Genomic DNA, 25475 nt, shown 5'->3' with positions numbered 1-25475 from the left:
GAAAGCAGTGGGGAGAGGCTAATTGGGGAGAGGAGAGGGACCAATAAGAGGGGGGCAAGGGATGATGAATAAGAATAAGCACAGTGGCATATGCGTGGAAGTACTGTAATGAAATCCATTGTTTTGTATGCTAACATAAATGATTAAAATACAACAAAAGGAAGGGAGCCAAAGCACCTCTATAACATGGATGAAGCTGGAGGGTGTTATGCCTAAGCGATTCTAACATGTAGCAAATTGAGTCCCCCTAGAGCAGGAGTTTACAGGAATGAATGTCTGATTGACAATGGTTCTCGCACATGAGTGGGCATCAGGCTCACTTGGGCTTGTTGGGCCTCATCCTCAGAGTGTGAACAGCTCTTTGGTGAGCTGATGAACTGCAGTTTTCAGCTGTCCCAGGGGATGTTGGTGGCTGGAGACAGGGGTTTGAAAGAGCTGAGGCTGGCTTTCCTGCTGATGAACATGCCATTGGCCATTTGATGGGAAATGTACTGTGCACGTTCATCTTATTGATTATTGAATAAAATACTGTTTGGCCAATGAGACAGCAAGTTAGGCAGGACTAGGAGTCAAAGAGGATTCTGGGAAATGCAGTAGAGAAGTGGTGTTCCAGGCAGGAAGTGGCATAGCAAGGAGATTCATATTTAAGAAAGGAGAAACAGGAAGTGTCCCTTCTTTTTCCCCTTTGCCTCCTCCAGCGGAGGCACCATGTGAGCCACCGGCAAGAGAGGGTGCCAGCAAAAGGCATCCTCTATAAAGATAAGTCTTATAACATATATAGATTTATGATAACTAAGACTGAGCTAGCAGATGAGAAGTCCTAGTCATTGGCCAAGCAGCTTTCAACCTAATACAAGTCTCTCTGTGCATTAATTGGGACCCTAACTCGGGCGGATGGCTGGCCTAAATTAGCCCACACGTGGCAGTGGGGCTCTTCAGCTTTTGGCGGAAAGATTTATCGTAACAGCCATTCAGTCTTTAGGAAGCCAGTTCTGCATTTGCAATATGGGAACAACATTGGGATTATGTCCCAGGTCCCTGTGTGGGTAAAAGGAGATGGATGGAAACACTTAGCACAAGGCCTGGGCCACAGGAAATGTGCTTTCCGGATGTGATGTGACTTATGAACATTTCTTTGGCTGGAGTCTTGGCAGATCGTCCCTTATGTTCAAGCAGCTAGTTGTTGACGGTATGAGAATGAGTTTGGGCTCCCAGAATCCTACTCTTAAGTTTTCTGGAGCAAGAAAACTAGGACACTGGTGTAGATGCAAGTACTCTGGGCTTCAGCATGAAAGGCCCACCTAGGGGTGCTGGTGGTGTTTTAATAACCACATGGTCTATCAGATTCCAGCCCATGCATAGCTCTCCCTGCCTGAATTCCAGGTCACCATCACACAGGGACATTTAGTGCAGCCAGTTGTGGTTGTCCTGTTGTTGCCATGGAAACCAAACTGTTACCTAGATAGATGGGAACAAGGTCTCCAATGGCCTTAGAAACGGAAAATGTGTTCCCCAGAGACAGCTGCAAATTTTCAGTTTTCTCTTTGTATTATTCAATCTTCTCTTCCTGCTTTTGCATTCACATTTAACCCCCCCCCATCTGCTAGGAAGAGAATGAGAGTCAGCACACCCCCAGATCCCTCCCAGAAGAAAGGGACATCCATATTGCTCAGGGCTCTGACAGTTAAAGCCAGGTGTTAGGCAAATTCCACAGAACGGAGCACACTGTGCCTACACCATCCTCAGCTTCCTAGATGGCAAAATGTGTTCATGTACTTTTGCTTATGGATGTCCTCACCAGGCCCAGTTCTAGGGGATTTTTGATACTTCAAACACTTTTGTTTTTGAAGACCAGTGTGGTGGCTCAGACCTGTAATCCAATCACTGGGAAAGCCATGGCAGGGGAACTGTGAATTTGGGGTCAGCCTGGGCTGCCTAGAGAGGCCCCGTGTCAAACCAAAGTGGATCTGCTCAAAAGCCAACTTCTTCATTTTTTTTTTCATTCAAGGTCTCATGTAGCCCAAGCTGGCCTCAAACTCATAAACTGATTTTCCTACTCCACCTCTCCCATTGCTGGTGTTACAGGAATGAGTCACCATGTCCAGTTTACAGGGTGCATGTTTAGATAAGCATCCTGCCAAGTGAACTACATCACAGTCTAGCTAATCTTCATCACTCCTATTTGGTTTGAATGTGGAGTGTCTGCTCTCTGCCTTATGCTTTAGGACCTCAGGGGATGTGGAGAAGGGCCTTTTTGAATTGGTCTCAAAGATGGAAGGTAGAGACCAGTTTGGCCCATTTCAAGTTCAGTCAGTTAAGGAGAAATTCTCCCAAGGCCCGGGGACATCATGGGCAGTTGATCACTTGGGTTTTCCTTAATCTGCCCCCATCTTTGACTAAAGGACACAGAGAGAGCTGGGTTGTGGAATGCCATTGTGGGAAGGTCACAGGAGGTTGTTTTGTCCTAGCCCCAGCCTGGGGGAGATAAGCTGACTTGTTCAAAGTCAGAGGACACTGGTAACAGAAAAGGGCCTGGGAACCCAGGTCCTGCAGATCTGCTTCCTCCTCAACACCTGTTTATCCTGTCTGCATAACACCTGTTCCTCTTGATGTTTGTCTGCTGTCCCCGGGTGTTCAATACTAACCCCTTTCTGTGAAGGGAGGCATAGTATGGTTTTGATAAACTTCAGGTGAGTAGGCCACGCAAATGCTCCCTGGTCATTACTTCCAGGGCAGTCAAGTGCAGGTGTTGTGTTGTCATTAGTGGTTATTTAGAAGCCATGTCTGCAAATACTGATACACTGACAGAATTGCAGTGATGTGGACAGATTGCAATGCTGCAGGCCCAGAGCCTAACTTCCTTATCTTGGGTTAGCTTTAACCACCTTAGAAAACCATTCCATTCTTTGCCCAGCCTTGTGTCAGGACTAACATCTTTCGACAAGTAGGTAAAACCGTCCTTGAATTTATTAACTTAGTAGATCACTAACTTTCACCAACTCCAAAGCTAGGAATGCCATCAGCTAGCATCTGAGACCTGTAGGACAGATTCCCCTCTTCTTGCTGTAACCACCATTCAGATAGAGTCACCCATGTAGTCTGTATTTGCCTTGATTTATGCCTGTCTTCTCTCTTGTGATTAAACCCATGTAGTGATCCGGATCTGTTTCCCAGGTCATGGCTACTCAAATTTAGCTCCAGAATAAACTCCTTTTTCTTGTGGTAATAGCTGTGGGTTGGTTTTTGCTTTTTTGTATTTTGTTTTTTGTTTGTTTTGCATTGACAGAACTCACAGAGTAGCTTTTAATATGTCCAGTATACAGTAACCTACACAGGGTCTTGCGGTAGGCAGATAGCGGAGTGAAGTCAATCTACTTGCATATTTTTCAATGTCATTCTCCCACATTGGCTACATCACAGGTTAGGGTAGATTGTGGCCATAGAGTAAGCAGCCAGCCACGCACTGTAAGGCTGCTTCCTGCTCACCTGAAACCTTTTGTAGATAATTTGTTTTCTGTAAAAATGTACCTGCTTAGAAGTAGGCTTAGATACCCACATGGCTCAGGTTGTTCTGTAACTACTGTTAATGCAGAAAGTGGAAAGAGAAAGGTCCAGTTTAGCACTGTGTTTTAATTATGAGATCACTGACAGTTTGAATTTTTCATTATCAATATACCTTGTCCCTAGGTGGGGTTTCTAATACACCTACCTTGTCTGTGCTGTTTGGACAAACCTGCCCCGTCAGTGCTTCCTCTCCTGTTGGCCATTGTGAAAGGAAGGAGAGGAGAAAGTTATTCTTAATTTGGCAACCAACCGAACATTCGAGTTGTCCTTTCCAGCAGCTAAGCCTATATGCTTTCTCAACAGGGTACTAATTACCTGGTCCTGGGACTGGCCAGACAGCCTGTTTCCACAGCTCTGACTGCCCTGCTGGTTGGATGCAATTGCTCGGTGGACCCAGCAGGACTCAGGGAACTTCAGCAGGGAGCATCCTCCTCCTCAATAAACTCAGACATGGGCATTGGGCAACTTGTTAAACACATTTATTGATTTTTTTTGACAGTAACCAAACACAGTGAGTGACCATTATAAACAAGAAAAGAAAGGCATTCGTTTGTACTTTATGGGATCTGGCTGCACCTGGAGAGAAAAGATACCCCAATTTCCCAGGAATTTACAAGGCAAAGTGCATTCCTTCAGGAGCATCACAGGGGTTGGGGTGGGGAATGGCAGTTTTGAAACGCAAGGAATCTGTCGCCTACTATATCAGGCCGAAGCTCACCTGGGATGAATGACCGAGCCATGGGGTGGAATTAAAGGCATACTTGCTTAGCAAATGCATTCCTGCTTGCCACAAACTCAGTAAAACCGGCTGCAAATGAACAAAACATGGAGATGAAGGAACACGGGAGATCTGAGAAGGTAGCTGCATGGGGCTAGGGCTTAGCCTGGCAGGAAGGAGAACAGACCAAAGCCAGAAAAATGAAATCAACGCATTAAACACATTTATTGGGCTGCTAACAATAACCAAACACAATGTATGACCTTCAGAAAACAAGAAACAGCGACTGGGATTGATTCTGATCTCGGGCAAATCCTAGTACGGTTATGTGACAAATAGGGAAATGATTCCATTCTTATAGTCTGCAGTGATATATATATATACACAACGTATAGCTCTTTGATGTCTGTCCTTTTTTTTTGAATATTTTCTTTTTAAATCATTGAGTAAACAGAAGAATCGTAATCTAGAAATAAGTGTCCTTGGTCAGCTTTGTCTTGGTTTACCTGTCACCAGCATCCTCAGAGTATCTTAGGACACCGTCAGGGATGATGAGATAGAGTCCACGTGATGCTTTTAGAGTGATGTTTTCTCCACTCTCTCTTTTGGAAGAATTTCTCTATGTACAAAGGCTGAGAAGTCTCATCGGACAGAGTTATTAGTTCAGGAAAACAGTATCAAAATTGTAATCAGGTTAACTGGTTGTTTTCTTCTAAGACCTCTGATGAACGAACCTTTGTTTCTGAGACTTGACTTCCCATCATGGAGGTGATATGATGTCTGTGTACTTGCGTGCGTGTGTGTGTGTGTGTGTGTGTGTGTGTGTGTGTGTGTGTGTGGAGAGAGAGAGAGAGAGAGAGAGAGAGAGAGAGAGAGATGCACTCCTCTGACACATTTTTGCAAACAGTTTTCATGAAGAAGGGGCCAATCCAAAGAGTGAAAGGCTCAGGGGAGGAGAGAGAAGGAAGAAAGAGGGGGGCATTCTGGGTAGCGTCAATTCACAGTTGTAGAACTTCACTGAGGTGGGATATTCTTCTTGGCTTTAGTTCCCTACTTGAGGAGCCATTCATTCACTGGAAAGAGAGAAACAAACAAAACCGAACACACACATACACACAACACAAAAAAACAAGGCACGCCTGAATTAATGCAATACGGTGCAGGGGGCCTACTCAAAAGCCTGCCTGCTTACTAGTGTCATGACAATTCCTTGCCCCATGGCTCTCTAGGCTTGTGTTCTCCAGAATGCTAGCCAAGAGCTTCAGGTTGCTACTGTGAAGCCAAATGAATGAAAAGAGTCAATGCACTTGTAACATCAAGCCAGTCACACTTCAACTTCTCAATAGCTGAGACAGGGATAGACTGGTTTTTGTCATGTAGAAAGTCCTAGTTGGGAGAGGGGGGGCATTGGTTTAGACCAGAGATAGGAACACTTTAGTTAACAGCCTCAATCTAACAATCCCACCCCTTTATTTGCATATTGACTATAACTGATTTGCGTGTTACCTATGGCTGACTTCATACTACTTCATTAGAGTGACACAGAGACTACCTGACCTACAACACCTAATATATTTGATTGCTGTTTCTTTATACTAAAAGTGCCAAACCCTGATTTAGCTCCCAACCTCTCTGTGGTTAGGGTCATATCTATCTTCATTACCACTGTACCACCACCACCACCTAAGTGCCTGATACACAGTAGGTGCCCAATAAATCAGTGAGAAATAAGGAGAAAGGTCAATCATAGAAGCGGGTATTTGTCCAGTAGTGGTGGCTAAAAGGGATCAAGGACTCTATAGTTTAGGTATCCTATGAGTGTCTAAGAGAGAAAAAAGGATGAAAGGAACCCAGAGGAAAGAGGAGCAATGCATTTGGGGTTAAGGAGCACCAGTGGTATCTGCTTTCCAAAGCTGTCTGGAAATGACCACAGCACTTGTATTTGGGGACCATGTCATTTTATAAAGGACTCTCCATTCAGGCACAAGCTATAGTGACTGTCAAAACTGCTAGGACAAGACTGGGAACCATGGGAAAAGCCCAGGGAGGAGCTGTATGGCTTGTTAAAGGTAGGTTCTTGAATGTCTTGATTCTTAGTCCAGGACATCTCTGAAACTGCCCTGTTTGCACTCCGCTTTCCACACTGAGAGTTCACCATGTTGGCCATTGGATGCTTAGTTAGTGTGTAGAAGAAAAGACAGAAGCCCGAGTGTGGACCAGCCAGTCACAGGAGACAGATGTCATCTTAAACACCCCTTTAGTGGGAATAATAACTGCTTATAGGAACTTGGCACTAGACAATGACACAACTATTCACTCCTTGGACCCTAGCACAATGTGTCATCTGGAGCATTCCATCCCTTTTAAGGAGACACACAGCTAAAACCTCCAATGCTTCTTACTGCTCTATTCTAACATGACCTTGGGGAACTCAGGCTTTCCCAGATCTCTGATAAAATGTCAATAGAAAGGACTGTTTTGCCTGAACCAGAGGAGATGCAAAGGTTTGATACATGTGACATTAAACATCTATACACATCAACATACATCACCTAAATCAAGCCTTTTAACCTTCATCTATGTATGACATACAAAATTTGCTAACAGAGAGGCACCTTGCAAGTGGGTGTGGCAGTGACTTCACAATCAGAGATCTTACAACGGGAGATAGGCCTAAGCTAAAAGATGGACCTCTGGCCTGGGCATTGTTCCAAGGGCCCCAGTACTCACTCACCTCTGTACTGAAGCTTCTGGGCCCTGTTGTTAGGGCAGTCCTTCCCCTGTAAACTGAAGTTGATGTTGGTGCGGATACAGCGGTTGTTGAGAGGCTGCACAGGCCTGAAGTTGTCACTCATGCTCAGAAAGATCTGTGATGGCTGATTCTGGCTGAGGAGGCGTAGGGAATGCATCTGAGGAGAAAAAAAAGCGGTGAGACCCAGCCACTCTGAGGATGTGCTGGGGAAGAAAGGTCAAGTAGGCTGTTGCCTGGTCAGGCAGCATCCTCTGTCTGGGAAAGGTCATGAGTCCTCAGAGCCCCCTTTCGCAGCTGAGCTGAGGTGAAGGGCCACTGATGCCTTTCAGACATGGAGTACATTGGCATGTAACTCACCAGCTCGTGGACTTTAAACAAGTCATTGGTTCTCATCCTCAAATATACCCAGGCAGAAGTTTCTGGGCTTTCTGATACCTTGACCCTACATAGTTACTACCCAGACCATAGCGGTTAGTCTACTGCCCTAAGCTGGACCAATGCAATTTCTGTCTTGTGAATACCTGGGCTGTTTTATCACAAGACTGTGAAGAGTAAGTCAATGTATTGGAAGGAGAAGACGCAGAAGAGAGGGGAAGGAGAATGATGAGAAGGAACAGGAAGAGGAGGGAAAAAAGAGGGATGGGAGAAGGAGGGAAGGATGAGGAAGAAGTGTAGGGGAAGCTGTAGCCACGCCTACTTAGGGGCTGGTCAGGGTGAGACTTTCAGGGGACTGCGTTTTCTCTTTCGGTTTCACTTTTGTACTTGGCGGTACAGATCGCTGCCGAGCCGGCTGGCTAGGTCGCTCTGTAAGTAAGGCTTTTCCCTATTAAATACCCTTATATTTCTACCTGGCTCCGTATTGGTAATTTCCCACTATATCTGGTGTCAGAAGAGGAAAAAAGAGAGAAAGAGTGAAGGAGGAGGAGAGTGGAGAGAACTGGCTTTCTGACTCTAGCGAACCCTCTCTCCCCGTTAGTTTCTGGTCTTGAACTCTCTGAGATACTCCAGTATTTCTGGAACATGTCCCTTTTCTGAGCTTGAGTGACCCGGAGGGAGTGATTGTTGTTTGTCATCCAACAAGTCCCATCGGGATCAGGGACTGGAAAGTTCATGTTGTCAGGGTGTGAACACAGATCTTGCCAAGGAGATGGGGCTCTGCTTCACTTGCTCATCTTCCCTCTGAGACTTTCTAGATCCTGGCGATCAGGTCTGGAGCGAGAACAGATGCATGCAATCTACCCTCATCATGGGGAAAAGGAGGACGCTGGCAAGCCGGGAGTGCACAATGAGCCGCTAAGCAAAGCTGGCACAGGCTGGTTCCTGTGCAGTTCCAAGAAATAGACTACCTGAAATGATATTTGAAAACTCTCACATCCAAAGCGCTTTTGTGAGATGCTGTGCACCATGGTACCCCTGCTTGGAGACTGACACACATACTGTTTTTAAGAGATCTGAGAAGTCCCTTCATAATGATAAAAACATAGGTTCTTTTTCCTGTCTGTATCGCTAGAGAATGAATGGAGGGTCTCACCCATGTAGGACAAGCACTCTATCGCCAAGGTTCTCTTTAGCTTATTTAGCTTAAAAATCGTTAAGCTTTTGAGACAGGTACTTACTCAGTAGCCATCATTCTAGGGCTAGCCTAGAACTTGGGGTGGTCCTCCTGTCTCAGCTTCTCAAGTGCTGGGGTTGCAGGAGTGAGGCTCTGTGTTTGTATCCATTTGCACCTTTACCTGAACACTGAACATTCACATTCTTTCTATAAAGCCTGATTGTGGAACCAGCTCTGTAGTCTTACTTCCCTCAGGCAGGGAAAGTGTCTTCACAGTTCAGATTAGGCCATTTCGGACACTGGCTTTATATACACAGGTGTTGTGGATTTAATTGTGTGCGCCCAAACTGGTGATTTGAAGGTATTGGTAATCTGTAGTACTCGGGATGTGACTTTACCTGGAAGTAGGGCTACTTCTGATGCAATCAGCTAAGTTAATATGAAATAATTGAAGTTAGCACTTTGATTTAGTTTATTTATTTATTTATTTATTTTGGTTTTTTGAGATAGGGTTTCTCTGTGGCTTTGGAGGCTGTCCTGGAATTAGCTCTTGTAGACCAGGCTGGTTTTGAACTCACAGAGATCCTCCTGCCTTTGCCTCTCGAGTGCTGGGATTAAAGGCTGCCAGGGTCTTTTTTAAAAGAGGGTTGAGTGTAACAGAGATGTGGTCACACAGAGAACACCAAGGAACAGCAAAGGTAGAGAATTGGGGTGGTATATCTCGAGCCAGGGAATGTCAGAGATTTCTGGCAAACTACAAAAGTCAAGGACCAGGCATGGAGCAGATTCTCACATTTCTCAGAAGGAACCAACCCTTCTGACTCCTTCATCTGGGTCTCTGTCCCCCAGAACTGTGAGGCAAACAGGTTTCTGTTGGTTGTGCCACCAGTTTGTACTTTATGGCTGCACAAATCCTAGTTAAGTCAACATCGTCGACTGGGAACCTGCTCCGTCAGTCCTCACACTTTCTTCCCATTAGCTAAAGAACCAGAGTTAAGCTCACCTGCATCCTGGTTATGTATACAGGCTTATTCATTATTATCCAACTCGCTGTCTCATAGCACGGTGGGATAGTCATCGACCCATCATAAGTGATGAAACTAGAGGTCTCTGGATACAGTTCCTCTATATTAAGTCCCTGTAGTAAATATGCATCATCTAGAAAGGAAGTCAATAAAAACAAAACTTAGTATCTTGATGAAGTATTGCTGATACATCTTCATTATATATAATATTAAAATAGGCATACATTTTCAGAAGACTGTATCCGTCAGTATCTTCAGTAACAAACAGTCCCATTGTTAGTCTCCTCACCTATCTGGTGTCCTATTCTTTTTATTATTTTTTTTAAGCTACAGAATTTTACTTATTGTTTACAAACAGTCCAGGTGGCTGAAGGTTCTCCTCCAGGTCATTGTTGTTTACACTCTGTGACTCAGACTCTTAGAATAGCCACTGATGGTTGCCTTGTGGTTTGGAGATCCCAGTGACGCAATGAAAAACAAGCCTTGTAAAAGATGGTGACTCTAAAATTGTTCCATCCCGGAAGCAGCCCACGTCACTCACTTCTGTCCCCATTTTGGTGGTCAAAGAAGTCACACAACTAAAGCTGGGTCAGGGATTTAGGGAAGAAAGAAAGATAGGACTTTGAACACTGGTGCGTTGGAATAACAGTCCTACCAGAGGACTGTCTGCAGAGCCACAATGTCCCCGACATCTGGCTGTACCGTATTATGGTTTGGACCTGAAACATCCCCCACAGGCTCATATCTTAGAAGGCAATTCCGAGCACCAATGCATTAGTAGCACATCCAGGCTCATGTTTGAATCCTTGGTCTACAGCTTGTCATGCTATTTTGAAGGCCGTAGAACCTTTAATGTTTGGGGCCTGGATTGCCAAAGTAGGTCATTAAGGGTGGGCCTTTGATGTCAAACCAGCCCCTAGTTCCAGCCTGCTCTGTCTGTGTCCTGTCTCCTGTAAGCTCCACCTCAAATTCCTGCCATCATGGATGGAGTTGCTCTCACTGCCGTGCTTTCTTCATGTTGCTAGACTAAGCTTCTGAAGCCACAAGCCAAAATAAACAACAAATACATACAGGAATCACAGCCACAATGAAATGAGCAAGTCAAGGCTTCAGGACCTGTTGAAATGTTGTCCAGTTGCCATTATTATTTATAAATACTGCTGGATTAAAAGTACATTGAGAAAATACTTTTAGAAGAGATTAAGCAGATCAAATCCTACCATGAAGTTCAAAGCTCAAGTTCAACAGCTGACCATTTGTTTGTGCCACCCCTTCTGTAGGCCCATGCAGATGGTCTGATCTTTTATGCATTACCTCTTTTGTTACAAAATAGTCTTTAAAATTTAAAAATAACATGCATACATATTAAGACTATGGGGATAAAAGAGAAAAAAGAGATAATCTAATTGTGTCAAACAATTACTATTAGCATTTTTGGTGTTTTATCCTGATATTCTTATTCAATGCATTGGTTGAAATTTTACAAGATGACAATGTATTGGGTCTAAATTTTTGACGCAGTTTACCCTTCCTTTCTCCCTACAATAACTTCTCTTTTTTGATGAATACTGTTGCTTTCTTCTCTCAGCTTCCAAAATGTGGCAGTTCATCTTCTTGTTTTTCTGGCTTCTCCTTCTCATGTTCTATAGCTTTTCCAGTTTCCTTACCTTATATTTGCTTCTGTCTTTCAATGTTGTGTTCCCTGACCATCTGTCCAAGCCTCTGTCTTTCTCAGTCCCTGATCCCTTCTTACTGAGACTTTCATGTCCCAGGAACTGCAGATCTATCTCCAGAGACGGTAAATGTCCTAGTGTGCTGCAAATACCTACCATATGACCAGTCTAGCAGCCTGGAGAGTACTTAGTAGGACACCAAAGCCTGGCTGGCAGAGGGATGACACAGATTCACTCCCAGTGTCCCTCTGCATGCATCTAACTCCCATGGGAAAGAACTAACACTATGGTGGCTGATACATCAGTTGAGTGCAGTATTGTGTAAGGAAAGATGTTCATACATATCTGGGATCCCATACTCAGCCAGAAGGATCAGGCATACAGCAAAACATCCACAGTGATGGGAAGAATAAAGACCAGAGAGACAAAGTCCACAGCCATAGAGGAAGCTGGTGTTTGCAGAGTAGGAATGGAAACCCAGTTTTCCTGACCTGCAAGCCAAGGCCATTCATTAACTCTCCAGATATTCACTAAGCACCAATTGGAGCTGGGCCCAGGGTTAGGCCCTTAAGATACAGCAATGGACAGGGGAGATACAGTGCCTGCTTCATACCAGTTGAAGACCCAGACAGCATATAACAATATACATATGTAGATGACAGAGCCAGGGTGACGAAGGCTCTGTCTGCTGCTATAGGGATTCATGCGTCAATCTCTTCTTACAGGGAGAGACATTCCTCTAGTTTTTCCTTCAGGAGTGGTTCAAACTTTCTCTGATAAAAAGAACCATCTTTGCCAAGGGTTTTTAGTTTTAGCGCTCCTTGACTGTTACATGTGAGAAGACCAGTCAAATTAGGAGTCTGAAATAATGCAAACAAATCTACCATTTACCCTACTGTGGCGCAAGAACCCCTCCAGGGCTCCATCAATGCTTGAAGTAAGACCAGCCAACCTGGGTTTGGAGAAAAACTTCACTGACATTAAGATGAAGGCCTTCTCCCTCCCTCTCTTACCCTTTCTCTCTTTCCTTTCCATTCTTCTTTCTTTCTCCCTCCCTCCTTAAAAATATTTTAGTTTCACTTATGTGTATGTGTATACATAGATATACATAGATATGTGTGCAGATGCTCATGTAGGCCAGGAGAGGGTGTCAGACCTCCTGGATCTAGAATTATAGGCAGATGTGAGCCACATGATGTGATTTCGGGGAATGAACTTAGGTCCTCTATAAGAACAAATACTCGTAACCGATTTCCAGTCCTTTCTTCCCCCATTCCTTTCCTTCTTTCTTTCTTTTTTTCTTTTTTTTGAGACATGATGTCATGCAGCCCTGGCTGGTTTTGAGTCACTAATCATCCACCTCCCAAGTGTTGGTTGGTACACATCAGGTGTATACCACCATGTTTGGCAACTTTTAAAAACCCTCCATTTGAATAGAAACTGACACGTTCCCTGGGAACTTTCCAAGGCCCCAGGACAGGCCAAAGAGGGAAGGAGCACCTGGAATCTGCCTGGGCAGAGTCTGTACTGTAGCCTGAGATATCAGGTGTTCCTGTCACAAAGCCACAATGCCCACAGCACAGAGTCACATGCTGGTCCTGAATTTCATCGGTGACTAACATAATCAGCTTATGCTGGGTATCCATCTCATCCTGGCTGCAACTGGTCCTAAGCCATGATCATGAGCCAGCACCAAGATCGGAGCGCACGAGCCAGGCATCATCAGGTGAATGCAGGGGAGAGTCACAGTGGTGTATAGACTCAGGGAGGGGCCGTCAGCTTCACCTGGAGTGTGTGTGTGTGGGGATTTGGGAAAGGAAGAATGAAAGAGAGACCCTGAACTGCATCTTGAATGACAGGAAGTAATCAGTGTGTGACTGGCAAGGGGTGAGGTGTCAAGGGTACTGCTGACAGAGGCATGCTGGAGACAGAGCTGAGGGAGTTTAGCAGGCTATGTACTTAGGGACAGCTTGAGGGTGGGCAGGATGCAGAGGGAGGGACATTGTGGGAAATGAGGCTAGCAGGGTCAACACAGGCCACATCCAGGAGTCCCTTGTCTGCACTGTTGTGAGTTTAGGCTTCAGCCTGGAGGCACTTTGGAGCCAGGGATGGCCTGATCAGATTTGTACTTAATGAGGCTTGCTCTGATGGCAGTTTGGCCTGAAGATTAACATATTGAATGAGAGAGGGAAGCATTTGGCACATTTTTATTAAAGGTCAATGTGATTTGTTTAACCAAGCTTGTACGAGGAGCATATTGGGTACTCTAGCATGCAGTTATTATTGTATTTTATTTTTATTTGGGGTGGTAGGGAGGAGAGAAGGATGCATGTAGTAGAGATGAAGAATATTCCAGGCAGAACTGGAGCCAAGATAAAGAAAATTTATGTTTTCCTGAAACTAGACCAGCTCCTATGCAGACGCCATATTTGAGGCAAGGGTTGGAGGAGGGTACAGGGTAGGAGCAAGAGACAAAAAAATGTGATGTTTATGTGTTTATGCTCCTCATGGGGTACCAGCATATTTCCAAAACACCATAGTGTTGCTACTACAACCTCTGGGGTCCTGGTGGAAAAGTCCTTTTTGGTCTCTGCTCTGTGGGATTCAGTGGCCATCCTCCTGGGATCATTAGCTGCTACTGTGCTTTCTACCAGTCTTCTTAGCCTGTATGTCTACTCTTCTAATTTCCCTCTACAGAACTTGAAAACATTCAGCTTGAAGAATCTGGTGCTTAGGACCCAAGTTTGAATGACATTGCTGCTTGCTCTGTATGACCTTGGACCCAGAGGTGATAAGAGACTCAGTTCCTAGCATATAGAAGGTACTTGGCTCACAGGCTATTAGAGGAACAAATAGGACTGTGCTTTACAAGTACTATCTAGCACAAGGCTCACTCCAGCCATGCTACGCAGCCATGCTGGGTAGCATTAGTTTTCCCTTTGTGACCTATAGCATCCTCGCTCAGCATCCCTGGTAAATTCCTTGTCATACCCAGAACTCTGACTTTCCCAGCTGAATTAGCTTGCCAGGAATTATTTAGCTATCTGACTCTTCCCACTAAACTGTAAGCCTCAGAGGGAATGGTTTTATCCTTCTATTGTGGATCCCATTTTGAGGTCCACCGTATCAGAGAATGTTCAGTAAGCACAAGACTAAGTGATCAAATATAATGGCACTGAGCAGAAACTAAGTCAGGAATAGCCAACATAGGACAGATGATGAGGAAGCACCCCTCCATTTTGCATCACTAACTTTAATGTACTGCACCTACTGTCCCTTGTACATGACACACAAGACATCGGGATGAGGATGTTGGCCTTGTTTCTAGCACCATGGTGACATCATGTTTCCACATCAAATACGCATGGACTCTCATAATTACATTGCTGAAACTGGCATGAACTTACATTGACATTGCCCTTATGACTGGTGCCACTCTGCCTGAAAGCCTGAAATTGAAGCAGTACTCTTTCTTTTAGGCATTGGAATCTGAGAACTATTGGATCATACTTCTGCATAACTCTCATCTCAGTGTGGGGTTGCTTGGTGAATTTGGCAGGTGTGGCAGTTTGAATGAGACTGGGCCCTACAGGCTCATGTATTTGAACACTTGGTCCTGAGTTTGTGAAACTGTTAAAGAAGGATTAGGACATGAAGCCTTGTTGGAGGAAGTGTGTCACTGAGGGCAGGATTTGTGGGTTCAAAGGCCCACTCTATTTCCAGTTAGCCTTCTCTGCCTTGTAATTGTGTCTGAGGTGAGCTTTTAGCTGCTGCTCCAGTGCCATGCTCGCCTGCCAAGCTCCCCACCATGCTGGTCAGGTTGGTCATGGACTCTATCCCTCTGAAACTGTAAGCCCCTAATAAACTCTTCTGTAAGTTGCCTTGGACATGGTGTTTTGTTTGTTTTTGTTTTTGTTTTTGTTTTTTTTTCCGAGACAGGGTTTCCCTGTGGCCTTGGAGGCTGTCCTGGAACTAGCTCTTGTATACCAGGCTAGTCTCGAACTCACAGAGATCCACCTGCCTCTGCCTCCCAAGTGCTGGGATTAAAGGCCTGTGTGCCACCACCGCCCAGCTTGGACATGGTGTTTTTATCATAGCAATGGAAAAGTAACTAAGACAAATAGGATAGAGGTAGTAAGTAGGACCCAAGAAAAACTCTAGGTAACTCAGAAACTTTCAGCCTCAGCATTCAGAAGCGTTTTTCATAATTTCTCTTATGAGAAAATGGTTTATAGCAGGCAAAGTCTCAAACTTCAAGTCAGGAGTTATAATTCAAGTGTACATTCTAATTATGTGCTTGCCAGTAGCTTACTATCTTTTCATGGATAACTCATATAACCTCTTTTGGGAGCAATGGATAGTTGTGGATAATTACTAAGACTATCTTCAGGTAAAAACTTTCCATAGATTCCAAAATATCTCTCAACATCAACAAGCTTATACAGCCGCATTTATCTTTAGCAGGCTCATGTTTGGGCACAAAAACATTACATTGTTAACATGCAGCTATGGATTTATAAGGACAGGAAGAGCACCCTTGGATGATCAATATGTATAGAACTGCACTGTTCTGAATGACCGTGGGAGCTGAATGACTGTGGTTTTTGTGGCATACTAATGTTGAATCTAGGATTTATCTCACACTGAGTTCTCATAGTTACAAGTAAGAAGTCCCCAGCTGAGTTCTTATTTTTTGTTCAGGAAAAACACATTGTAATGAATTGTCTCAGATGACACAATGGGGATCTTCCTTTAGTAGAGATTCCACTGGGCGCCTTAGCCAAGTGCATGGGGCTGACTCACACGGACCATTGATGATATACAACATCTTCTGCTTCTTGCTTATAGGTCCCTATTCAAGGCACACCACACCACTGAGAAAACAGCCTGATACTTCCAAAGATCAATACTGGCTTTGAGCAATATGGAACTACTAGGCAATTTTATAACATTATGCCCCCTTGTAATCTCAGGCAAATTTATCTGAAACAAACAAACAAAAAAGGCAATTGCAATGGAATAAAGTAATATATATATATATATATATATATTTTGTTTTACAAAAACAACAAATGAGGGAAAGGGCCTCCGAGAACTATATTATTGGAGGCAAGCGGCACCTCACCCGTTCCTCACTGCCATGAGACAACAACATGGGGAGTGGTGTGCAGCGTTTCCCATTATGTGAAAACGCTCACCAGTCTGTTCCTCCGAAATGAGACTACATGTTCAATTAAGCATAGAGAAAGGCACCTGGAGCAATATGCTTAAGCTCTTTGGCCATCCTTCAACATACTTAATACTGTGTCCCTCCGGGGGTGCTGTGCAGAGAACTCTCCCTGAGAGCTGTGAAGAAGGCAGCTACAGGCTGGTCTGTGCTTGCGTACATGTCCATATTTACTAGGGAATTTGTGGGGAGGTGGGGCTAACTTGAAATTACATATGGGCTAATTAAAACACTCTTTAAGAGCTTGTTCTGTGTGCTGAGTGCCATGCTTATATGTTTTCCTCCAAATGCCTCCAGCTGGTGCGTCTTTATTGCCTTGGAGGAGGCATGTTAACACAGAAAGTTGATGTCTTCATATTTGGACTTGGTGGGCCTCTGAATTATTTTTTAAATCGAAGCTCTCCTTTGTACTTTCTAGTCATGGGTTGAGTGTTGTATTAGTTACTTTTCCTCATTGAGACTCCACACTTGGGAGAAACAACTTAAGGCAGAAAGGATTTTTTTTTTTTTGGCTCACAGTTTGGGGGCTACAGTCCAACATGGGAGGAAAGGCATGGTAGTGGGAGTGGCTCACAGTTGTGATAGCAGGGGTGTGATGTGGCTGGGTTCATTGCCTCAACCATCAAGAAAAGAGATAGGTCATGGTTGAACAAGGGTTGTGCAATACCCACTAGTGAACTAATTCTTTCAATGAGGCCCCACTCCTAAAGATTCTATCATCTTCCAAAACAGCACTACTAGGTGGGGTCAAAGTACACAAAGTTTCAGGCCTCTGTGGATGGTTGACATCTAAATCATAACAAATGTGGACAGGCAACCAAAGAAAGATAAAGCTGCTGGGAGTAACACACTGCCCAAGGATTTGAGAAGAAAGTGTTTGTTTGCAGCAGTGCTCTCATAACCGCTCCTCGTTATCCATTCCAGAAGGTTCTTTGCAGTCCATTAATCATTAGTTTTGTCCATTGAAAATACTGTAAAAAAGTGCTGGTTCAATGAAATCAAGTGGTACTAAAACGATACAAATGTTACCTTTTATGTAATTGAGGTGCCATGTCTACTGATTAATTAACAAGGAAAACAGAGGCATATAAATATCACACCAGTACAGTGCATTAAAAATTAAAATACTTCAGGCTAAATCACCAATATCTCCTCAAGAGAAACCTTTCTGAAAATCCATTTTTCAATGTCATGCTTTCAGTCTTGACCTCACTCTGTTGAAGCGGAATTTGACTTTAATAAAATGGATTTTCTTTAGAAGACTTTTTAAATTCAGCCTGAAATTAATTCAGGCTGGTCTTTTCTATTGTCGGTCCTGGTTAGTGAGAATATTTTACAAGTTTTACTCAGATGTATGAAATTTAAGCTCCTGGGGCTGGAGCAATGGCTCAACAGTTAGGAGCACTTGCTGCTCCTCCAGAGGACCTGGTGGCTTTGTAACTCCAGTTCCAAGGGCCCTGACACCCTCTTCTGACCTCTGGGGGTGCTGTACTCACATGGCGCACAGACATACATGAAGGCAAAATGCACATGCACGCTAAATAATAATTTAAAAAATGAAATTCAAGTTCCCATGGGAAGCAGTAACATCTCACAAAGCCCTACTTATATTCAATCACAGTCAAGTGTGCTTCTCTGAAGGCGAGCATATCCCACCGCTGCCTGTGTGTCCGGTGCTGCGCTTGCCTTCAGAATAAACTGTTGTCGGCACAGTGACTTGCCTCCCAACATCCAGGAGCTGGATTCGACAGGCATATGCCTTAAAACAATTAAGAAACACAAAAATACTGTAACCAAATTAATATCAATCACTGCATTTGACCTATTTTTTTTTTTATGTCATCCTCACTTAGCCCTTTCAACATTAGCTTACTGATGAGGCCATTGAACCTTAGGGTTGCTAAACTCATCTCAAGTCCACAGCAAAGACAGTGGTAGAGCTGGGATAGGAGCCCTGTGTGATGGTTAATCTTGATTGCCAACTTTATGGGATTTAAAATCATCATGGAAACAAAGATTTGGATATATCAATGGGGGGTTCTAGAATGGGTTTATTGAGGTGGGAAGAGGCACCCCAAGTGTAGGTAGCATCGCTCTATGGGAAAAACGGAAGAAAGACAACTTAGCACAAGCACTCCTCTCTCTTGGTTCTTCTGACTATGGATGGTGTGACACGATGCCTCAAGCTCCTGCTGTCATGATTTCTCCCCCAGTGTGGGTGGCACCCTGTGAGCCCAAAGAAAGTCTTCCAGGCTTAGGTGGCTTTTGTAAGGTATTTTATCACCACAATGACAAAAGTAACACACCAGGCCTGCTCCTTTTTTAAAATCTCTTCACAAGAGAGCACTCTTGCCCATGATAATGGTGGCCTTTACCAACATGGTTTCCAAAATTCCAAAAGACTACCTTTACTTCTTTTTCCATATATATATATATATATATATATATATATATATATATATGTGTGTGTGTGTGTGTGTGTGTGTGTGTGTGTGTGTGTGTGTGTACACATACTGTAAAAGATGCATATGCCCATATTATATATATATATATATATATATATATATATATATATATACTGTAAAATATATATTGTATCTTGAAAGAATCATTTTCCCCAGTTTCCCTCCTTTTCAGTTATTACCTCTGTCCCCAATACTGTACTCAGGTGAGTGGACTAGCTCTATAACTGCCATCTATGCCAACTGGCTTCTATGCTTGCTCCTTCCTCCCTGCACTTCCTCAGCTGACTGGTGAGATGGCCACATAGGAGCCTTTTCCATATTAGGGCCTTGGATATGTATATATTTAGAAGTGGTTTCCAATTCCAAGTCATGAAGATTTGAGCTGCCCTTTCAGAAGTGAGGACTTGTCCCGCCTCTCTCCTGTTTTTATTCTTACTCCTATGACTTCACCCAAGTTTAAATGCCATCTGGATGTTGATGCCTTCCACATTTGCAGCTCTGGTTCTCTCTCCTAAAATCCAGACTCATATATCCAACTGCCTACAGCACTCCTCCTTTGCATGCTTAATGGAAATCCCAAGCACGACTTGTTCAGGATCTGTGATCCCTCTCCTACCCACAGAATGCTTCGTCTGAGTCTTCCCCTTCCCAGCGGATAGAAATATCTTCCTTCCAGTGACTTGGACTAAAAATTTCATGGGAATCCTTGCTTCCATTTTTCTCTTACACATTAAACATCTGGTTTACCAAGAAATCTCCTGCCCCTTTACAATATATCCAATCACTTATCACCACCTTCTCCCCATCGACTTGGTCGATGGGGTAGGAGCCTCTGGAGTTGGAGTTATGAATGGCTGAGAGTTACCATGTGGGCTCTGAGAATTGAACCAGGGTCTTCTGCAGGAGGGCCAAGTATTCTTAGCCACTGAGCCATCTCTCCAGCCTTTCTCTAGCCTATTTTTAGTCAAGTAATCACACTACACCTTTTTTCTATGTGTATGGTATATGTCTATGGGGTGTGTATGTGTGTGTGTGTGTGTGTGTGTGTGTGTGTGTGTGTGTGTGTGTGTTGTCTTTGCAGGTGTGCTTGCTCATGAGCATGCACAAGGGGATCAGAGGAAGACACTGAGTGTCTGTCTTGCTTTATTACTCTCTGCCTTATTCCCTTCAGGCAGGGTCTGCCACTGAACTCGGAGCTAGGCTGGCAGCCAGCAGACTTCAGTGATTCTCCTGTCTCTGTCCCTCCTGATGATGGGCTTATAGTTGCAAATGCAGGCATGCCTGGCTGTTTTTGTGGATGTGGAGGATTCAGTCTCATGCTTGCTCAGCAAGTGCTCCTACACATGAACCATCTACCTGCCCTAGAGTGCTCCTTTGGACAGAAGATGATGTCACTTTGCTTGAAGGCTTGGACTAGCATCCAGTCTGTGGTGCCATCTCTGTTACTAGATATGCCAACCATGGGAGTGTGACAGTGTCCTCTGAAGGATACTGATTTCCACAGGGGGTCCCTGTGTAAAGTAACATGTATGTAGGAGTTGGACACAGCTTGTCTAGGATCAGCCTGAGCTGGCCAAGTGTCACTTGTTAGTTCCGTGGTTAGTTGAAGTGGAAGCAAATGTAAGAAGCAATGTACTGAGCAATATGATTGCTCATCAGCCCGAATCCAAGCTGCAATTAGGAGAAAAGCATGCTGAAAGGTTTTGTGCTATTTCAAAATACCAGACTTTATAATTAGTTTCAAGACATCAGAGTTTGCTTTTCCTTGCTCCATAGGAAGGAAGCATGGGAGAAAGGAAATGACATAGGAACCACTCCCAGGAGGACCCATGTGTATAGAAGAATGGGTTTGTAGTTCAGGAAGTTCCTTCTTTCACCATCCTCACCTCTGTGGGAGGATGGTAACGTTGAACGTCTTGGTCATGTGACAGGTGCTGGGAGTGGAAATTAAGCAGTAGTGTGAGCATATTTAAAGACCAAGCCTTAGATAGAATCACATGAATTCATGGGTTGATGGCAATGATACTTGCTGGATGTTCCTCTGATGCTGGAAAGATGAGAGCCATGTGGACCCCTGTTCCTTAGCTGACCTGGGGACCTCTGCCTGAAGGCAGAGACATGTTGACTAAACCTTCCCACATAACAATGAGAGAAGATGTTAAATGCTCATTGCTAAGAGCTTGTTGATTATATAGAAGTCACTGGCTACACAGCCACCTACTAGATGTGCATCCTTGGTCTCATCTCTGAACTGGGGAGAGCAAACATACCCATTTATAAGGTTTGTGTGAGCACAAGGTAAGTGCTACATGCACAACACTGACCCTGGGGTGTGCAGAGTACCCATTCCAAATCGCCTCTAAATTTCTTATGCTAAATACACTGCAGAGTGGATACTCTATTTAAGTGAGCGAGGCAGGTTGGAACTCTGCTGTGGAATGGATGGTTGAGAGATCAGAGAAGGGATGTGTTTGGGTGTTCTGTGTAGTGTGGTTGAAATAGTAGAGTATGAGGGTTTATTGGATAGTTTTATGTTAATTTGACACAAACTAGAGTTATCTGAAAAGAGGGAACCTCAGTTGGAAAAATGCTTCCAAAAGATCTAGCTGTAGTCAGGCGTTGGTGGTTCACGCCTTTAATCCCAGCACATGGGAGGCAGAGGCCGGTGGATCTCTGTGAGTTCGAGGCCAGCCTGGTCTATAGAGCAAGTTCCAGGACAGGCTCCAAAACAATACAGAGAAACCCTGTCTCAAAAAACCAAAAAAGAAAAGAAAAAAAGAGATCTAGCTGTAGGGCATTTTCTTAATTAGTGCTTGATAGCAGGAGGGACCACTGTGGGCGGTACTTGTGCTGGCAGTCCTGGGTTCTATAAAAAAGCAGGCTGAGCAAGCCATTATGAGCAAGCCAGTCTGCAGCACTCCTCCATGGCTGCTGCATCAACTCCTGCCTCCAGGTGCCTGCCCTGTTTGAGTTCCTGTCTTGAGTTCCTTTGATGATGAACGGTGATACGGAAGTGTATGCCAAAAAAAACCCCTTTCCTCTCCAAGTTGTTCTGCTCATGGTGTTTCATCACAGCAGTAGTAACCCTAAGACAGTGTGTGTGTGTGTGTGTGTGTGTGTGTGTGTGTGTGTGTGTGACTTCTCCCTGTCTCATTTAAGAGTGTGAAAGCAGGATACTATAAAAGGTACCCCAAGCAGGTAGCATCCTCCTCCTCCTGACTTGAGTTTGTGGGCTCATGCCAGTGTAACCTGCTACCTCTTACAGAGGCTCTGGGTGTGGAGAGATGTCTAGGTTGTATGCTTGAGGATGCTTCGCTTCAGACTCCCTACCTGCCACAGGGTCAACCTTCCCCTGCTGGAGGCTGTAGGAAATTGAACTGGAGGGAAGAGAGCTGTGGTTTCCTGCTGAGCAAATCAATCCCTTTCTGCCAATGTCCTGGGCATGGTGGTGTCTGGGCCAATTCTGTGTATCAAGCCATCATTATCCCTGGGGTGAAATTCCTTTCAGGTGTGTGACACAGGTCACTATGGGGGATACCTCCCATAGAACATCTGCTATTAGAGGACCCATTATCCTGTCTCTGCATGAAGGCCCGGGTGTCCTGCTTAAACCTCCTTTCTTCTGTGGCCCTGGCAGGTGTTGAGTGTGAGGGGCGGCGGATAGGGGAGAAAGTACATCTATTTTCTCTTTCTGTGTTTCTGCTTCAGTGGTGGAGACACTATAAGCTCTCTATGACACAGAGACTTGGTCCTCGAACACTTTTTCTGCCCCTCCTCACCCCTGCCACCTGTTACTATGACTGAAGGAGACTGTTCATTCCTCCACTAACTGAGATGACACATTGATAGGAACAGGTCCCCCTCTCTGAACTCCCCTGAGTCCCTTCGATGTTCAGCAAATTTTGCAATGCTGCCACTCTGCCCGGAATGCTTCGGCTCCCTCTTTCCAGCTTGCCTCCCATCTTTTCTCCCTCCTCTCTCTTCCCTTCCTCTGCTTTTCCTTCTATGCCAGTAATCACTTCACTTCATATTAATCAGACTGGGGTAGGGGGAGGGGAGGGGAGCAAAGGACCCCCTAATGATCCCCTATGCTAGTGGAAATCAGACAGATTGTGTGTTGGGGCTTAATGTGCAATTTCATGGCTTTTCACGGTCTCTAAACTGCAAATTCAAGATTATTTGAAAACATTTTATTTAATTTTCATGCTTTTTTAATCAAAAAAGTTAAAAGAATAATAATCTTTTATAGGCAGTTATAAATGTGCTATTTACACACAAGACAGAAATATCTCCCTTAGCTGAGCAATCTAAGCGTGTGCTTAGGGGGAACTCCACAAGAATACTGATGAGCAGGGCACGACTGTGTGTGGAGAGGATTTAAGTCAGTCTTGAAGGCGATGTGTGTTGAGCTGGAGTGATCTCAGGGTCAGCAGTGTGTCACCCCATCCGCTCCTCAACCTCTTTATATAGGAGTGACCTGATGGTGACCCCTTGTGGGGAGGCCCAGTGTCTCAGCCATCTTTACATTCCTACGGAAGATGTGGGTTGGGAGAAGCAGCCAGCGGTAGAGGCCATTGCTCTCTGTACTGTCCTCCCACTGTCTCTTCCTCACGACACTGGAGACAGAAGCAGCAGGTACAGCTAAGCAAGGGAAGCAAGCACTCTGCAGGGAGATGTGAGAATTACAATGTCCACATGTTCTTTTTTCTATTGTTGGAAATCATTGTCTATCTGGACCTTTAAGATTTCAAAAACCCAGAGTTGAACTTTTTCACTTTGTGAATGAAGGAGCAGCATTAAAGCGAGGGGCCTCCTTGGCAGAGGTCAAAGCCGAGACTTGAATTCAAGTTTCCTGCCCATTCATGTCTCTATGTCCCTTCTGTTTCTCCATTTTGACTTTTCATCTCTTGGTATGTTCCACCTCACACGGTTTCCCCAAGGCCTGCAACCTTTAGAGGTTTACCTTCTCTTTTCTTCCCCCTTCACCTCGACACACTTTCTTCTTTTCTGATTAAGAAGTTTAGAATGAAGTAATCTAAATGCTTGGGAGGCTGGCAGAACCCTACAGATCCATGAGATGTGGCGAACGAAGGGAGATGTCTGCCCAGCCCCCTTCTGGAAGGAGATAAGACTTGGGTCAGGTGTGGTTCTGAAAAGGTTCATTTTGGGTCCAAAGTACCTGGTGGGTGGTTTTTTCTTTTTTCATCACAAAGTTGGCAAAGCCCCAGCTACACAGACAGCTGACATGGTGGAGTCAGTCAGCCGGTAGAATCCCCGAGCTCATTACCAATCCACAGGATAACGATGACCACATCATCATAATCGTTATTGCCTTAGACAGGCGTGGATGACAAAGGTACTCTGGGGACTTGAGTTTGGAATGGGCTGCTTCTTAGCCAACCCTGACTCTCCAGAGTGACTTTCTACAGAATTAAAGGATCGTGAGGCAGAAAGGGCCCATAGAGATCATCAGTTCTGGCTTCCTGCCTTCCGACAGGACTAACCTTTGTAGAATTGTTGCTGTAAAAGAAATCGAACCAAACTTACTTTTATATGTTATTCTTGTGATAGTATCTCTGTTGAGCATTCGATTAAGAAATGGGTTTGATGAATCAGAAACCTATAGGGGAAGAGAAAGTATTAATGACTGTGTGTCAGTCACTCTCCCAGAGCAAGCATCTCCATACATTATTTCATTCCTTCACATTGATGGCTTACCATGGGTCCAAATCTATGATGGTTGGAAATTCAGAGAAACACACACTCTATTCTGTATAGACACCTCATCTCAAGAAGGAAGAGAGGTAGGTAAACAAATCATCCTCGTGTGGATTAGGGAATGTTCTGATAGAGTCCACCCACTGTCTGGGAATCAGGGGAGCTAGGGTGTAGGGGACAGTAAGCCACGCCTGTTAGAGGCTGGCTACAGGTGTTCCTGACTTGGTCAAGGTGAGGTCAGGATGATGCAGCATGGGCTCTTAAGGGGCTGCAGAGCAGATGGAAGACCCTTCTCCTGCCCCTTTTCCCTGGTCTCACTGCTCAGCTGCCCTGGGCACGCTCTGGCTTGCGTTTGGCTGGTATTTATCTCAATAAAGATATCTCGACCTTACGGATTACAGATTGTCTCTTGAGTCACGTAATACTAGGGTCTGAATTGGTTTGGAAGGATGGATGGATGGATGGACACTCAAGTATTTTAATGTCGGAATACAGAAAAGACTGGAAGGCAAGGAGGGCAGGAAAAGCATCCATGCTGAGGATCCATTCATGATAGGCAGATGCTCATACAAACACCTTGCGTAGTTGGAACTAAAGGCATTGGGATGGGAGGATAGCCCATGTTAGGCTTTGAATGTCACAATGGGATTCATTTAAACTTTATTCCTCAGGCATGGGGAACCATCAAAGGGTTCTGAGCAGGGAATATGGAATGAAATGTCAGGAAAGAGGCATTCATCTAAGTAGAAAGAGTATCTAGAATAGGGGTACCAGAAGAGGG

General features: G+C 44.5%; 1 protein-coding gene across 1 annotated transcript in view; it reads right to left on the bottom strand.

The window, feature by feature from the left end:
• Window positions 1-5332: 5332 nt before the first annotated feature.
• Window positions 5333-25475, bottom strand: part of Ca10 (carbonic anhydrase 10) — a 491194-nt gene continuing 471051 nt past the window's right edge. Inside the window, exons 6-9 of the mRNA XM_035448143.1 lie at window positions 24524-24596; window positions 9590-9744; window positions 7017-7191; window positions 5333-5355 (exon numbers count right to left, since the gene is read on the bottom strand). Coding sequence (XP_035304034.1) covers window positions 5333-5355; window positions 7017-7191; window positions 9590-9744; window positions 24524-24596 — 426 coding nt within the window. The remainder of the gene's footprint in view (window positions 5356-7016; window positions 7192-9589; window positions 9745-24523; window positions 24597-25475) is intronic.

Source organism: Cricetulus griseus, chromosome 7 (assembly GCF_003668045.3).
Source record: "Cricetulus griseus strain 17A/GY chromosome 7, alternate assembly CriGri-PICRH-1.0, whole genome shotgun sequence".
NCBI lineage: Eukaryota > Metazoa > Chordata > Mammalia > Rodentia > Cricetidae > Cricetulus > Cricetulus griseus.
This window is presented reverse-complemented; position numbering and strand designations above follow the sequence as displayed.